A 16,743-nucleotide genomic window follows, 5' to 3' on the forward strand; every position below is an offset into this window, starting at 1 on the left:
AAATGAAACAAATTCGGTAAAAATGTTAACCTCTATCTCAAATGTTTCCTCTATTCCAAATAAGGTTACCCTAAAAGCATAAATCAGGTATAGCACTGCTGATTACTTTGGAATTAGGTCTGCTCGTTACAACAGCAAGTGAGAAACTGAGATCTTTTGAAATGAAGGAGCATTTCAGTTTCTTTGTGACAGGATACTGTGCCCCAACATAGAACATACCTATCCATGACTCCACTACATCTGCTTTCCAGTTGAACTGGAGGAAGGCAGAGTTCTCATCCAACTTGGCTTTCCTCTGAGCTGCTGCTTTCTCCAGATCTGACACCTTGCCTCTGAGGCCCTTCATCTTGGCAGTAATGTTCTCCTCGTGGTGATTGTTCTACATGACAGGAGAAAAAAAACCACCACATACCATATGAGCTTAAGGTCTTCCAAGGCATCCTGGAAGTTGGTGACAGAGCAAGGACTTCAACTGAAAGACTTTGTTCTCAATGTACATCCACTGTCCAAGAAATAGCTTTGAAAGCAGTTAACACCAACAGCTTATTCAGCCACAAAAAATTAGTAAAAGCTCTTTTCAAAGAGATGACAAATCAGTCCTCAGAGAAGAATAAGTATACTTTGACATGAAAATGTCTTGGGTAGCCTTTGAAGGTTTTTTGGGTTTTTTTTATTTACCAGTTTATACTCACCTTTTTAATGAGATCCTCTCCATTAGCACAAACATCGTTCACTCTGTCTTTGTGGACAGTAAAATCAGTCTCAAATGCTTCATGCTTTTTCAGCAAGCCCTGCAAATACAATACACAGTCACTTTTAAAAATAATTTCTCACCACTTATTAAAAATAAAAAAAAGAGAGTTTGTTGTTATAATCAGCTAGCATAAACTTTTTCTGACAAAAACTATTAATCTTAGCTGATTAGCACAACTTGCTGTTTTTCTGTGGACAAAAGGAGACTGATACTGACTTCAAATATAACTTCAGCCATTTGATTTAACCAGGACTGCCCGTCAGAGGTCAAGAGGTGCAAAGCTACACCAACTTGCAAGTCATTTCTACAGGAAATAACATACTTGGGATGCTTTTATAAAATGAATTCATGTTTTTTACAATGTAGGCCTTCAAAAGAAATGAACAATAGCCTCTAAATTGGAAAGACGGTTAAAGAAAAGGTTCATTAAGCTCTAACCAACAATAACGCAACAAGAACAACAAAGAGCTGACAACTTTCTTCATACCTGGATAGCAGCAAGGGTGTCCCCATAATCCTCGCTGGCTACCAGTGTCATTTTCTCATTGATCCAGGCTTCTTCTTCCTCAACATTTGCTACAAACTGCTGGTACTCCAGAGACTCCTCTAGACGCTGACCCCTGTATGGGAAATGAAAGGTAAAATTAGTCACAGTGTTGCTTTATGGCTTTTAGATAGAAGATGTAAAAACAAATTACAGCAGCAGGAAACCTAAGAATGTACAGAGACTGAACCCTAAACACACAATCACTCACACTTCACTTCTCCAGCAGCAGACTGCTGTTTCTACAGCTCTAGAAATTCACTAGGCCACAAAGCCTGCAGCTACTGAAGGACTAAAATGAATAATTTTCTCCCAACAGCTTCTATTCAGAAAAACATCCTGGTAGTGGATTAAGGCCAGTTAATTTCAAGTCTATGGTTTCCAGCTGGTGCAAGAAAAGGCTAAACACAGCATACCTCAAAAAACCCTCATGTTTCTACTGAGGAACATTATCACTAAAGCTCTTTTCAATAGTCTCCTAGAGCCTGTCATCACTGACATGTGCTAGTACATCATATTACTAACTAATGACCCGTACCCTAAACCCCCGAAACTCAGTAATATCTGGTCATTATGAGTCCATGTAAATGTTTTAATTAATACTGAATTTTACAAAAACATGTCTCACACACCTAGCAGCTGCCAACTGTTTTAACTCTTTCCAGTGATCCACAAACTGAGCCAGTCTCTGCTGTATCTCCTCCTTTCCAATTGTGTTATCATCTGAAAGCTTCTTACCAGTGTCTAGAACACCCTGCAAAGCAGAGAAACACACAGTTAATGGAACATCACTTGCTCTCTTCTTATGCACTCTATTTGGATTCCAGCAAACCTACCAGTGGCTTTCATATTTGCCACAAGCAAGAAAGACACTGCTTATAGAGAAATATGTCAAGGAGAGAAGCATTTACCTGGATAGCAGGTTCATGGGCAGCTAGTTCTGCTTCTAAGCGCTTGTGTTTTTTCCTAAGGTTCTGCACACCAGTTAGGTCTCTGCCATAGTCCTCTGAGCTAACCAACAGTTTCTTCTCTCTAAGTTCAAGAGGGAAGAGAGGAAGATAAAATTTGAAAATTACTTCTATAGGTGAAACCTGACAAAGGGAAAAAAAAAAAAAAAAAAAGTCTGCAGATAAGAAAATGCTCTACATAGCACAAAAATCTTGGATGTAAAAAATTGTGTACATGAGTTATCAGCAAACAGCAGCTGGCTCCTGGCAGCACATTCAGGGGTAATGTCTGGGGGAAAGAAAGGTGACAGAGGGCCTATCATTTCTCTCTGAAGGACAGAGTTTCTCTGTACTGTTTTTCTAAGGACATAGATACCTTTTGTAAAGTTTACATGCTGTTGTCCAATTTTATTTTTTTATTTTACAAGCATGACAAAAAAAAGTGCTCTAATGTGAATGATTTCTATCAGGCTCACTTCCTTCCCTCCTCCCAGGATACTAACACCAATATGGAAAGAGCATTTGATTAATTAATACAACTGGCTAGAACAAAAAAAGTACTTCAAATTGAAAAAGTAAGATCTGAATTTTTGCTAGGAGCTTTCCCAAAAAGACTAGAGTAAAATTTCAGTTATCTGGTCCAGGACTAAACAGCATTACTTTTTCCAGTACAGAGCTTTCCTTCTTGGGGTTTGACCAAAGAAAACTGTAGATAAAAAGCCACACCGAACTAGTGCTGAAACCATTTTGAATACAGTTTTCCTTGAATGGGGGGCAAAGGTGATTTCTTGTAGAGGCACATACTTGTGGAAAAGACAAGTTCTAAAACCGTGCTACAGACTATGAATGTTGTTAGCAAGTTGGCAGTAAAGCATGTGTCCCCATGCCAGAGCCTAGAACTTCCAAAATACACACTTGATCCAGGATTCCTCATCATCCATATCACGGAAAAACTGATGCAAACGGTGGGACTCATTCAGCTTTGCTCGGCGGGCAGCTGCCATACTCTTAATTCTCTGAAAGCGTCCGTTAATGGTCTCACGTTTATCCTTTACTTGGGATGTATCAAAAGCACTGCTGGTCATCAAACTGTCAGCCTGACTGTTCAGGTCCTTCAGACGATCCTGGAAACATGGGTGAAAGTGTGTGAACTGCTTGGATCTCATTTCTGTGTTTGTTACAGCAGTATAAAAATCATAATGTGACTGCTGTGCAGTCACAGTTTTTATTAAGAAAACATGTTTCAACAAGTATATGACTGCAACATGTATTGAAGTGTTATCTGTAGAATTTGCTGATTACTGACTTAACTTCCAAAACTAAAAGAGAAAGCAATACCTCGTGAGCAGATATATCAGCTTCCAGTAACTGGTGTTTCTTCAGAAGGTTGTTAACTGATGCCAAGTCCTTCCCATAGTCTTCAGATGCCAACAAAGCCTCCACCTGGGGGGGTGGGGAAGGAAAAAGGGGATGGAGAATAAGTTGTGTTTTCACAAAACCCTTGAAATTATAATGTCTTTAAAACTGTGCAAATTAATTCTCTCAATTTTCTACAGTGAGGATAAACTTTTGCCTCATCACCTGTTTAATTCCTAACAGATTCTATGTAAATATACTAATTGTCACCTTATTGTTTATAAATAACAACATAAAAACATCCACAAGATTTTTAGTTGTAATAATGATTTTTTTTTTTGGAATAAATCTAGACTTGCTCAAAGGTGGACTGGGCTCCACAAAATCTAACATCAGCAAAGGGAATCAAAAATTAGAAAAAAATAAGTCTTGCGAGTAAATAATCCCAATCTTGGTTACCTCTGAAAGCCAGAAATCAAAGTCCTTGATTCCAGTATTGAAATTCTGTTGCTTATTAGCTTCTTTCAGTTTCTGACTCTTCTCTGCTGACTTCTGTACCAGGAATTGCCATTGGTCAGCCAGGGCAGCTAGGCGTGCCTGTTATAAAATGGAAAAGATAAATGCTACAAACAAAACCCAAAAGTTCTGATAAATGCAAAACCAGAATAAGGTACAAGTTTCGCTGCTGATTCCAGATAGGCAAATTACACAGTCACTATTTCATGCTGCCTAGCTATAATTCAGTTCAAATTTTACATCCTGATCATAAGATCAGAAAACTTCTCGCCCTTGAGAACAAAGCAGAATGATTACCCTGATTTCTACTGCATAGTTGAAATAGAAAAGCTTCTATAAAACAAGATTTGTTTTTGAGGGACATTCTCCTCCCCCAATTATCCAAACATTTCTCAAAGCAAAAACTAAGCAAATCTTCTAAGACTTGTATCTACCTTCACAGCGTCCTCACTGCCAGCACATGCTCCTCTTTCAATCAGCGAGTTCCCCATATCAATGACCCCGCGGATCCGATCTGCATTGGCATGGAGCTCAGCTTCAAAGGCTTGGTGTTTCTGGTGTTTGCTCTGAATATGACAAAAGCAAAACTGTTAGAGACTGGACAAAGGGCTCCTAAATTGTTCTCATGGGTTGAGAGGAGAGCACAAGAGTTATCTACATACATAAAGAGGTCTGTATATAGTCTGACCTAAAGAAGTTCTCTCTCTCAGTAGGAATACTCATTGCTCACTCAAATAGTAACTCTCATTAATGTGAGTAACCATCGAGCTTTTACCTAGCAAAACTGTCTGTGAGGCGATACATACAACTCAGGCAATATCTTCTGCATTTTACAGATGCCCATGCAACGTTCCTTGCACTAAGCTTAGCTGTTACTTAAGTAAAGCTTTCTCATTTTCAATGCCATCACCTTTGAAAGCAGCAATTACACATATCCTAAGCAGAAGCACCGTAGATAATCCTTTCTACTCCTCTAGTTATTTCTCAAATTTCTATTTCCCTTCCTCATCCATAGGTAATTAAGAGAAATCACTGCTGCAGCTGCTTTCTGCAGTTTTGATATTAGTCAGTCATATGTGACCACATTATATATTAAAATAGTGAATTAACAACCATAAACTCTATAAAAATAACTGTGAATTATTTGTTAAAAAAATTTCTCTGCTGAGTTGAGAGCACCATGAGAACAATAGGAGCCTTGGTGTGGGAGGAAGTGCGCAGTTCTCTCTCATATATACATGATCCATCCACCCACCAGGAAGATAACCGTAGCACAAAAATGACAAGACAGAATTTACAAGTATTAACTGGAAATGCTAGTAACATTGGACATGGGTATACAGTGCCCTGAGAGAATGAAATTAAAGGAATGTTAGATTAAAAATAAAAGATGGAAAATTCTATAGCGCTGGCATGAGAAATTCTGCATGAACTGCTTTATTTTGGGAACTGTTAAACCTGAATGCTGAGATTATAAAAAACATACCCTTTAAAGCTAGATTTTCCGACACGTAAAATTCAGCTAAAAAGCTGCCAATTGCATATCTCCATATAATTACCATGACGACAAATCCAAGACAAGCCTTTTTTAATTTAATATAAAATTCTAAGTTTTTCAACTAAAATAAAATTTTTTTTAATGTACCACAGCCTAAAGTGACAACCAATGATTCCCTCCTTTTTTACTGTAGTTGCTTCCCCTTTCTTTGTTCTGTCTTCTTCTTCCATATATCCTCATTTTACTCCACTTCTTGGATTCTTACAAGTCCTGTCAGCTTTCCATCTGGTATGTATCTTTTTCTGGAGTGTTCCTTCTGTATTATTCCCTTCTATACTACTGCTGCAAGAACTAAGCCATCTAGGTCTATTCATTTTATTGAATCCTTCATCTTCAGCATTTGATTCTACAAACGCGACAGAGTTGGCATTATGTGTGATGTGTTAAATCATCACCACTGAAGATCCAGACAGGAGGATGACAGGCCCAATAGCCAAATTTCCAAAAAAGGAGGATAGAAACCCATTTTTCTATGGGCTAACTCCTAAAAAACCCTAAACTACATCACTAATGCACCACAAATTAAACAGGTCATGCAGAACACCTGCAAAACAAATACATAAATAAGTGATGCTGAATAGGCATTAACAAAAAAGCCACACCCATAACATGAAGATCAATAGCTGTACCTGGATGTAGGTCAAGAACTAATAGAAAACAAAGAGATTGCATGAACTGATGGATGGAGCAACAGACTGCAACCAGACCTTGTGCTTACACATAAGCTATACAAAGAAAACAAATTCACATACCAGGGCTAGTCCAAACTACTTACCAGCAGTTTGGAAAGCTATAAAACAGATCGAGAGAAGTAGTTCAGTGCATTCATACTACTCCATAAACCAGTATTAAAACATAAGAGGTAACTTTAATTAATTAATCCTTAGGACTGGAAAATAAATGAGACTTCACATTTTAGAACATAAGACAGACATAAGACCCAAGAACTCCATTTCCTTATTTTATTATCTAGATGCTGGGAGAAAGACAGAATAGCTACTCAAGGGGTTTCTTCAGGAAACTTGCTGCTGCAGATACCACATATCTTATTAATTATATGCATCAATAATTACTAAGTGAGTTCTATTTTGGGTCTCCTTTCATGCATAATGAAACTTCCATTTTCTCCTTGTTCAAGGGAGACCAAGTCCAACATGGTGTATTATTCTGTTATCACTGAACAAGAATTCCTGAGCATGTTTTTTCAAACCAGACTATACTTTGCAAAGTTAAAAATTAAATTTTGATTTTTTGAGCTGAGAATCATATTCACCTGGATATTTGTGGGATCCTTGTATGATTCATCACTTGCAGTTTGGAGCTTTTCACTGATCCAAGCTTCTATTTCATCCACATCACGACTGAACTGCTGGAGTGTCTGAGATTCTCCTAGCTTCGATCTCTTTTCAATCATTTGAGCTTTCAGACGAAGCCACCTGTATGCAATTAGATATGTATGTTGAATGAAAAACTAGGACTGCACATGGCACCACGTTTAACAGCTACAAAACGTTGCCAAAGAGCATCATCTTTCTGCATCCCATCTAACAGGGCAATACTGACCTGTCCAGAACCTCATTGCGTCTGTTAGCAATGACTCCTTTTGCATAATGATCAGCAGAGATCAACTGGTCAGCAAAAGACTGTAAGACCGCAATTTTCTCTTCCTATTAAAAACAGAAGCCATAAATTAGAACTGTGGTTCCTTAAAGTCAAGTGATGAGCAGCATCTGGAACAGAACAAGGCTTTTTTTCCTTCTTTAAATACACATTATTGTAAATGTGACTGTATGAAGAAAGACTGTCTTCTGCAGGACTGGAAATCTTAACTTCAAAACATCTTTCACTTGTGGCATTTAGGAAAAAAGTTATCTTTTGGACTTGAAGCTACAGCAGTACAATCTCTCAAGAAAACCAGGTGGTGTTCTTTTACAAGAAACTGAGAACATACATTTTTCTGTTGCAAAAAGAAGAAATCTGCTTCCAATCAGTAAGAGATTTACACAAATACTTGCCACTATTTCTACACCGTTCGTAGACAGTGAAATACATCCCTATCTGCATTAGCCGCTTCTAGACTTCTGCTACAGATCCCAAATGGCTGAATATTTAGAACTGAACTTCAGAAGCCATACACAGTAGTAACTTCTTCTGCTAATAATCTGCATAAGAAAAAAAAAATATTTCCCCCTTACTTCAGCAACACTCCTCACCTGGACGTTGATTGCCTTATCAAAATCTTCATGTTTCTTGATGAGCGCCTCCACACTGTCTAAGGAGTCTCCTTTATCTTCTGTGTTTAGGAAAGCCTCTCGGGCAGCCATCCAGTTTTCAGCTTGTTCACAGTCCCGATGAAACAGCTAGGGAGAAAAAACTCCAAAGCATGAGAAAGACAGACCAAAACCACTGCTCATCACTATGAAAGAATAATTCTTAGGAATTATTTTTCTTTTTAAAAAGGCAGCAGGGTACCTGTAGTTCTAGGCACTGGTCTAGCATCATTCTGCGCTGGACCCAGGCCTTCTCTAGGTCTGTCCGTTCTTGATCTAGAATATCCAGTTTCTCCTTGATCTCTGGGCTGGCATAGTGTCCATGAGCCAGAAGTTGTTGTCCAAACTGTTCAAATGCCTGGAAAGTGCCAGCCCTTGCATCTATTTCAGTGCGGTGTTCCTGCAAGGTACAGAGATGCGTTATTAAATAGACGGCAGAGCTGGAACTGATCTATATTTGGAACTCAAAATGGAAAGCATCAGAAAAAGAAACATTTGTTCATGTTTATGATACACACTTATCCTTCACATACCTGGTGCCTTTCCAATAAAGCTTCAGCTCCAGTCACATCCTTTGCAAGTTCATCTGAGGAGACCAGGCCCCGGATTCCGTTGATCCAAGACATAAGGTCCCTGTGAACACGTATTAATGAGAGAATTTTTCCCTCCCTCCATTGAAATAAGTCAGAACAGGAAAAACAGTCCTTTTTTGAACCCTTCCCAGAAATACTCGTGTGGAACAATATGCCATATATACTTTACTAATAATATACCAGACAGATGAATTGGGGGGGGAGGGGAATAGCATCTTTACCTGAAGTCACTGAGGAAACGCTGCAGGTCATGAGAATCTCCAAGCTTCTCTTTGCGCTGGTCAGCACGTTTTCCCAGACTATTCCAAGCCTGATTCAACTCAGTACATTTTTCTTGGAGATCCTCAGCAGATTCTGGATGTGACTGAATCAGACGCTGGGCAGTTTCACCAAGAGAATTCACCTAGAATTAGAGAAAGGGAAATGAACACAATGAAAACAAGAAGAATCTTTTCTATAGTTCAATCATTTCTGCTAGATAAAAAGAAAGCTTTTGGTTTTGTCCTCTCAATCTTACCTTGTCTCCAAGAGCTGCCAAGTCCCTCTCAAAGCCTTCATGTTTGCGCTGCAGAGCCTGCACGCTGGCCAAGTCATGTCCATAGTTGTCTGTATTTAATGCTTGATTCTTTTCCTCTATCCATTCTTTTGTTTCATCAGCATCTCTGATTTGAGTGAAGGGAAGGCAAAAAGAGAATTAAAATGGAGGTCGGACTAGGATCTCTGATACCTAGCAGGTCACCGATTTCCAGAGAAGCTCTCATAGTTGACCGTTCTATAAAATTACTTCCCCAGATGACACAAGTGAACTTTGGCAAAATAGGACAGTAGTCCAGACCTCCCAAGCCCACAGCAATTCCATGCTTTCATGTTAACAAGTCTTTCTAGGAAGAATATAAAGAATTCTTGTTGGACCACTGGTGGTGTAACTTCCACTGAACAAGCTGGGAGTTGAAATATGATTTGTTTAGAATAGGTCCCACTATGTTTTAGAACTCTTAACAGACAAAGCGTTTTACTGAATTGAGACCGAATATGATACAAACACCTCACCTGTGGAATCTCTGGACTTCATGGGCACTGCCCAACAGCTGGCTTCGCTCCTCTGCTAACTGCTGCAGAGATCTCCAGCGTTCATTCAGTTCCTGCAAAACAAACAAAAAAACCCCCACTGATATTGCAGACCAGTTTTATAGCATGACTGTTTACACAAGAAACTCTCATGCTGGACTCACTGAAGCTTTACAATGTCACACAGAAAACTTTAGTAACCAGTAACATTTTGTTCACTATGCTTATCCGCACCTTTTTCATTCTGCTGACATTTGCAAACATGCCAACAACCCCTTCTTCATCTCCATTCTTATAAGCTTTATTTCAGGGATCTACTGAGAATACTGATAGTAATGCTGGAAGATTTCCTAAAATAGCTATGTTTCTTTTAAAGTATATAAACTTCATCAAGCAGTCAGTAAGATAAATGAAAAGTCAAGATTGGCCTTTCAGTACAGGTGAAAGTTACTATATTCTGCTTAATTCCAGAAGTATGCACAAATTCAAGTACCCTAGTTAAACAAAATAATTTTAATGGTTTCTTCTGAGATGTAACAACAAACAATTATACACATATAAGAAGATACTGATGTAACCTGAGAAGCAAATGCTGTATATGTCATCCTTCTTTCAATAAGTTGATTCAAAAGGGTTTATAAAGAATAATGAAAGACAAAGACTATGGAAATGGAGGGTAAAAAACATTCTCAGCTTTTAAATCAGCTCAGAAAAAGTTGTATAATTACCTTGATTGAGTTAAAGGTTGCCACTGTGTGTACCATCAAACGAGCAGACTGTATGAAAAGGCAGAAATAAAAGAACGTAGCATTAAAGTCAACTCTGACCTATCAGAGCCAAAATCAGACTGAAAGAAAACTCCTTAAAAATCCATGATAACTTGGCCTAGGTCAAAAATACAGACTTTGTAAAATAGAACTCTACAAAGTGCAGGAAGAAACAAAACACCCTAGATTTTAAAGGTTTCAATAAAGACTGTTGAATTCTTTAATTTTATATACTTCTTTAAAACAGTGTTTTGAATACACTGTTGGTTAAGATGAAAGAGGGAAGCAAACAATAAGAAAAATCAATGCAAGTAAATTACAAAAGCAACTAAGAATAATCAGTTGCAATACCTAAGGTATTACAGATCAGAGTAAGAATAGTTAGAAATTTACAAGTGAGTACTCTCTTGTTAGTGTAAATTGAAACAAACAACAACAGTCTCAGTAAGGACAAAGAAGAGGAAAATTTAAAGGCAAAATTCAATAAGTGAATTAAAAAACTCCAAACTCTTAGTCATAAGGACAGGGGAGAAAAAAAAAAAAAAAAAATCACCCAAATGGTTTAACTGTTGGCTGAGTTTTTGGCAAAAATCAGCTTAGCAGTTAATTCAGATATTTCTAGAACATCATCAAAATAGGTGAAGGTTAATCAGAAAAATGACAACCAATTCTCTCCAACATGCAATCTACTTTTCTGACAATGATAGATTACTAGCAAAATTCATCCCTTTGCAGATATACACAGAGAACTTATAGTTTGCTAAGTTACTATGAGGCTCTTAGGATTCAACGTACATGTGTACAGTCTGTGCAAAAAAACCAAACCCAAATAAACCCAACATTAAAAAATCCCCAATTCTTGTTGACATGGCTGCATTTTCTACAGTGCTGTCAAAATACTGCATACTTATCTGGTTTTCCCACATTCACAGCTTAGATGTACAAGCAGCTTTAAGTCTAAGAGGGTGGATGCAAGACATGAAACATGGGAATGAAATACTAGAGAAAAACAGTGTTAGATAATATAAAAAATATTCAAGATATTTTTGTGCATCAGGAGGTGACAGCTATTCCATTGTATGCCACTAATGAGTGGAGAAAGCCATCTTCTAACTATTGTAGAAAATGAGCGAGGTATGAATAATGGAAGACAAAGATACTGCTATACACATACAACATATTCCTTACTAAAGGAATATTGACATAAATGGCTTTGATTTTGAGGAATAAAAACATTTCTTTCTGCTCACTACATAAAAGAACTCATGCTAACTGAACAGGGACTATTTCGCATCTAGTGGCCATGTAATACCTAAAAATGTTGGTATAAAAACTGTAATCAGTCTTACAGTACAAGCTCAAAACAAAAAGGAATTTCACAGCAGAGGTAAAAAACAGACTGTTGGCAACTTCTATGCCTAGAGCAATTCTGTTGGAAACCTATCTCAGTTACTCTCATAATCATACCTACAAATAGAGAACTGAAATAGTCACCTGACTTTGCCTAGATGGCTTTTATTTTTAGAACAAAGAGTAGTATCTATATGACATCTTTATATATTAAGAGAATCTGTATGCAAGTATATGAAGGTGAATTCCTGCTGAATGGTCAACAAATTTTTGCAACATGCTTGTTGAAGTAAACAAGCAAAGTGAAACGAAAGTCACTAACCCTAAATCAATACCAATTCAAACACTTGCTGAGACTAGGACAACATTAAAATCACTTTGTCAACAGTCTTGGGGGTGGGGGGCAGATAAAAAAAAAAAAAAGACGAGAAAAAAGGGCATATGAGAAGGTGTATGGTCTCAAAAAGATGATGTGCTGTAGTTTTTGTTTTACTTTCCTGTTGTGTGCTACTAAGTAATGGCACCTACCTTCCAAGGAGAGGCTGTCTTAGAATCAGTTTCATCCTGTTTGAAAATGTGAAGAAACAACTTTAAATAGGAAGCAAAAACTAAAGTATCAGAATGTACTAAAAAACTTTGAAACTTCTCCATGTTCAATCTGTAACAGAGTAAATAAATTCTTACAAGTATTTGCGTCATTTTGGGTTATCCTGCTCTGCATTGTTTTGTGAGGTGGGGTGAGACACTCAGGAAATAAAGGGATTGAAAATAAGACAATCTTTTTATGTCCATTCAAAGTCATTATTGAGTTCCTTCATGGAAATGAACTACAATTATGGCTGAACTTCTACTTGTACATCCCAAACCTGTTATAATTGCCACGCTAGCTCAGAAATTAACACTTACCCTGGGCATCATACCATAGACTTCCTGCGAAGGAAAAAGGACAAACAGAAACAACTTGTTATTTTCTAACAGAAAGAAAGTTTTTACTGTTTTTGAGAAAGGGAAGATAGCAGGAGATATGCTTCCATCCTTCTTCTACAAATTCATTACCGGTATGTCATTAAGCCAAATAGCACTCGCACAACCTAAACATGCAGCAGAAATGGGAGTCTGGCTACTCAACCACCTACTGCAACACATCATCTTAGAGTTCAGAAAAATAAACAAGCTGCTTCAATACTCTGTCGGCACCTGATAGAATTATTTACAGAAATAGCACAAGTATGTGAAAAGCTGGCAAAAAAATAGGCACGTTACTAAAAAAACAAAACAGAAAACCCATAAAACGCCTCCACCGTACGTTGAGCTCTATTTTATTTCTCTTTTCCCCTAGCATTCCTCACCATTTTTCCTGCAAAGAAATAAAGGCTGAAATTTCAAATTTCTACGAAGCAAAGCTAATGCATGGATTCTCCATGACTTTTAATATTATTTTAAAGACTTCCCATTCCTAAAAAAAGAAAAGTAAAAAAGCTCTAGATGGTGCAATTTGCTATAGCATTATTTAAAAAGAAACAATTCAAAGGGTACCCTTGTGATGGCCACACTACAGAACAGGCATTAAGCATCTCTGGTTAGAATACCAGTATTATCAAACCAGAGAGCAAAAATGAACAGCTAGAATCTTGCAATGACACGCAAAGCGGAAGATAACAGACAAAAGAAAGGAAGAAAGTCTTTTGCTTCTCAAGAGGTTTAGACTAAGTCAGAGAAAAAGTGGACCTGTTGCTGAACTGCTTGTGCTTCATCTGCCATCAACCCTTCTGACTCCAGGTCATTCGCAACCTTGTTTATGTCCTTCAGACGTGACTCGTTAGCTTTTAAATCCTGCACGGAACAGTAAAATATCACAGCATTAACATTCACACAAGCAAAACATGTGGAACAAGTTGGCACATCAGGGGTGCCAAAAAGCATACCGTTTGTAAACAGCAGGAATTCAGCACACTTGACCTTTATAGTTACCACTGAATATACAATGCATGAGAGTCTATGCCAAGAAACCCCAGCTGCCAACACCAAGCGTCAATGGATTAAAGAAACGCACTATCAAAGTTTTCCATACACAAAGCTGATTAACAATCAGGAATGGAATACATTTTTAAACTGTCAGGTATACAACATAACCAACATGAAGATCAAAAGCTATCATCCATATTGCTGCATAAATTAGCTAAAAGGCCAACTTAAAAAGTAATTTTACTATGACACTTAAATGCTTCCACCCAAACAGACTGACAGAGAGCTTTCTACAAAGCAGAAAGGGAGCTTGGTTAAAAAAGTACTGGAGAACTTGCATTTAAATTTTAATAAATGACACTATCATCTTCTCACCTACGATACTAGGTTGGCTCAAATTGTGTGTTAGCCAGCTTTCAAGCTGTAAACATAATGTCCACAGAACTGTCAAATCACTGTCTTGTCCAATGTATAAGGTCATGCATCTTTGCATTTCAGTGCTCAGTATCTTACCAAAGTGGACAGAATACATATATCTGCCCAAGCAATTCTTTCACACCTCATGCAAAGAAAAAAAATAATAATTAACTAGTATTGCAAACACTGGGAGAAAAAAACCCACCTGAAAGCCTACCCGCATTTTGAAGCGGAGAATTATTTTTTTCTTATCTTGGGAAAAACTCTACAGATGGAAACTAAAGTGCAACTTTCCTTTCAACAAAAAGGAAGAGAATAGCTTAACTGAAGGTTATACTTTACACAACATGAAATTCCTGCAAAGCTTGGCAGATTCTGTATTTGAATGTGTTGAAAGAGAGTTTCAGTTCTCTGGGAGCTGGGAAGCATGTAGCAACCTGGAGACTGTAACCAAACTGAAGACTTTTGAATGTGGGATTCTCTCTATCCTCACAAAACAAAATTTAAAAAATGCATATATACCTTTTTATTTTAAATCAAAGCTGTGTTTCCTTCTCAGCTATGCTCAGTTATGAAAAATTATCATGGATATAAGATCAGAAAGCCTGAAGGCCAAAACTAACACACACATTATGCAGCATTACAACATACCTTCTGAAAATCATCAAATTTCTTCTGTAGCACCTCCACCTGCTCCAGATCGGCACCCACTTCCTCGTTTGTAAGTGCAGCTTCCTTCTCATTGATCCACTGTTGAAGCTCATTAGCTTCACGGAAAAGCATAAATTTTTTGCAGCTTTTTTCTAGCATGCCTTTACGTTTTTCTCCCAGCTCAAGAAGAGAGTGATATCTGGAACAAGCAGAAAAGGAAAACAAAGGGCAGTCAGATTGAACTGAGTAGAGTCACAGTAACTAACCAAGTACTGGTATCACCAAAGATGTGGGAAATCCCTGCAGTCTACACACTGTTCTTCTACAGAATGATCTACTTGTACATAATTTGGTAAATGTAAACTGTACGTTTCTCCTCTACATGGATATGCACACCAAAACGAGATCTCCCACATGCAAAACTTTACTGTGCAAAAGCAAATCCAAATCACAGCTTAGGTCAGGGTAGGCTCTTAAGCTACAGCAGCATTGCAGGGCAGAAATGACTCCACAGGGTCTTACTTTCTGAGAGGTATTTTCCTACAGTACATCAAGTTTGCCATCATATTATTAAAATCCACTAGCCTCCCAGCTCCTGGACATAAATGTCTTACCTAGCCATTATTCAGTGCAAGATCTGCTGAATGTTTTAAAAAAAAAAAAAAGTGTTACTTCTTTGATAACACAACTATATTCAACTGGGAAATCCATGAAACTCATTTCACATACACTGGTTTTGTATCTGTGGAATTCCCAACAACATCAGTGAAATTACTCCTCATTTACATTAGAATAAACGCAAAGTAAAACCTCTAAAATGTTTAAACTGGTTTGAACAGTCAAATAAACCTCAAAAGACCCGCCATTTATTTAAAACCACAAGAAAATTGATGTCTCCTATTTGATTCCTGGTAACCAACTAGACACAGACAATCCTACAAGACCTTTTCCAAGCTATTGCTGAAAAAAGGCAACAGAAGTTTTACAGTCATTGATACTGAATTACAGATCTCTTTAGCAATGCATAATGCCTGTTTTTTAAAAAAATCTGCATTCAGAAAAGCCACACCCTTAACACCCATTCCTACTGTCACCCTATTTTAAGTCTTCCGGAAGATGAGATATTCTAGCTGCATCTGTATGGGTTATTTTACATCCCGAATCAGACTGCACATTGGTCTACTACAGTGATCAACATCAGCAACTGATTCTCATTATTAAGCCATGAAGATAAGCACTTTGATGTTATTAAATCAAATCATACACGACACTGCTGAGATACCTGCCAGGGCCTCAAATGGGGAAAAGGCAGCCTCACAAATTTTTCATTCCCCACCCTGGAGCACACAGGCAAACACTGAACAATTACACCTCCCAACTTGAAGAGTTCAACAATGTAGCATTTTCCTAACCAATAACTTGGACATGACAAAGTCTGTTGAAAATCCTCGATACCCTGGGCTGTAATGTCTATACATCAAACTGATAATCAACTCTAAGTCCTTCCACGGAAGCAGAGATTTTGTGGTTTCCTGTCTATCCTGGTTTAAGACTGAATAGAAAGGAGCCAAGAATCTTTCGTATTAGGTTTGAATAGAAACATTCTACCCTGATTTGAGGTAAATGCTGTTTTGAAGCCTGCCCCGACTGCAGATGTTTGCCTCAGCATACAATTCTAGGTATTAAATACTTGTGAAGCTCATAGAGGATCTGGGGCAAAATTCCTTTAGAAGCAGGCCTTACCTCAAAGTTGCTTTGCAACACTTCAGAGATTAACATAATACTTTTACTTTTGATTCTCAAGAAATATATTCTCTACGAAAAGACAGTCAGGCACAGCCAATGAACATTATTGCTTTGGATTTCCCAGCAACTTCCGAGACCATAATGCAAACTTGGTATTTTTTCCAGGAGACATGAACACAAGTTTGAAAATTAAGTTAATGTTAATGTTATAATAAAAAACAATCATCCTATATAAACAAAC

At 37.7% G+C, this 16,743-nt stretch overlaps 1 protein-coding gene across 14 annotated transcripts in view; it reads right to left on the reverse strand.

Annotated features, from left to right (window-relative positions):
• Positions 1 to 16,743, reverse strand: part of SPTAN1 (spectrin alpha, non-erythrocytic 1) — a 53,208-nt gene that overhangs the window by 9,019 nt on the left and 27,446 nt on the right. For 10 of the 14 annotated variants that reach the window (XM_052814306.1, XM_052814317.1, XM_052814313.1 and 7 more), the window contains 23 exons: positions 14,757 to 14,955; positions 13,452 to 13,556; positions 12,630 to 12,653; positions 12,252 to 12,287; positions 10,335 to 10,382; positions 9,589 to 9,680; positions 9,056 to 9,200; positions 8,760 to 8,941; positions 8,479 to 8,578; positions 8,148 to 8,345; positions 7,889 to 8,035; positions 7,239 to 7,342; positions 6,949 to 7,111; positions 6,451 to 6,465; positions 4,552 to 4,683; positions 4,061 to 4,198; positions 3,584 to 3,688; positions 3,161 to 3,369; positions 2,210 to 2,330; positions 1,931 to 2,052; positions 1,242 to 1,374; positions 693 to 791; positions 220 to 379 (listed from right to left, as the gene is read on the reverse strand). In XM_052814306.1, the coding sequence (XP_052670266.1) occupies positions 220 to 379; positions 693 to 791; positions 1,242 to 1,374; positions 1,931 to 2,052; positions 2,210 to 2,330; positions 3,161 to 3,369; positions 3,584 to 3,688; positions 4,061 to 4,198; positions 4,552 to 4,683; positions 6,451 to 6,465; positions 6,949 to 7,111; positions 7,239 to 7,342; positions 7,889 to 8,035; positions 8,148 to 8,345; positions 8,479 to 8,578; positions 8,760 to 8,941; positions 9,056 to 9,200; positions 9,589 to 9,680; positions 10,335 to 10,382; positions 12,252 to 12,287; positions 12,630 to 12,653; positions 13,452 to 13,556; positions 14,757 to 14,955 (2,777 nt within the window). The remainder of the gene's footprint in view (positions 1 to 219; positions 380 to 692; positions 792 to 1,241; positions 1,375 to 1,930; positions 2,053 to 2,209; positions 2,331 to 3,160; positions 3,370 to 3,583; positions 3,689 to 4,060; positions 4,199 to 4,551; positions 4,684 to 6,450; positions 6,466 to 6,948; positions 7,112 to 7,238; positions 7,343 to 7,888; positions 8,036 to 8,147; positions 8,346 to 8,478; positions 8,579 to 8,759; positions 8,942 to 9,055; positions 9,201 to 9,588; positions 9,681 to 10,334; positions 10,383 to 12,251; positions 12,288 to 12,629; positions 12,654 to 13,451; positions 13,557 to 14,756; positions 14,956 to 16,743) is intronic. The other 4 variants (XM_052814318.1, XM_052814315.1, XM_052814305.1 and 1 more) reach the window with 2 other exon arrangements.

The sequence above is a fragment of the Harpia harpyja genome, chromosome 19 (assembly GCF_026419915.1).
Source record: "Harpia harpyja isolate bHarHar1 chromosome 19, bHarHar1 primary haplotype, whole genome shotgun sequence".
NCBI lineage: Eukaryota > Metazoa > Chordata > Aves > Accipitriformes > Accipitridae > Harpia > Harpia harpyja.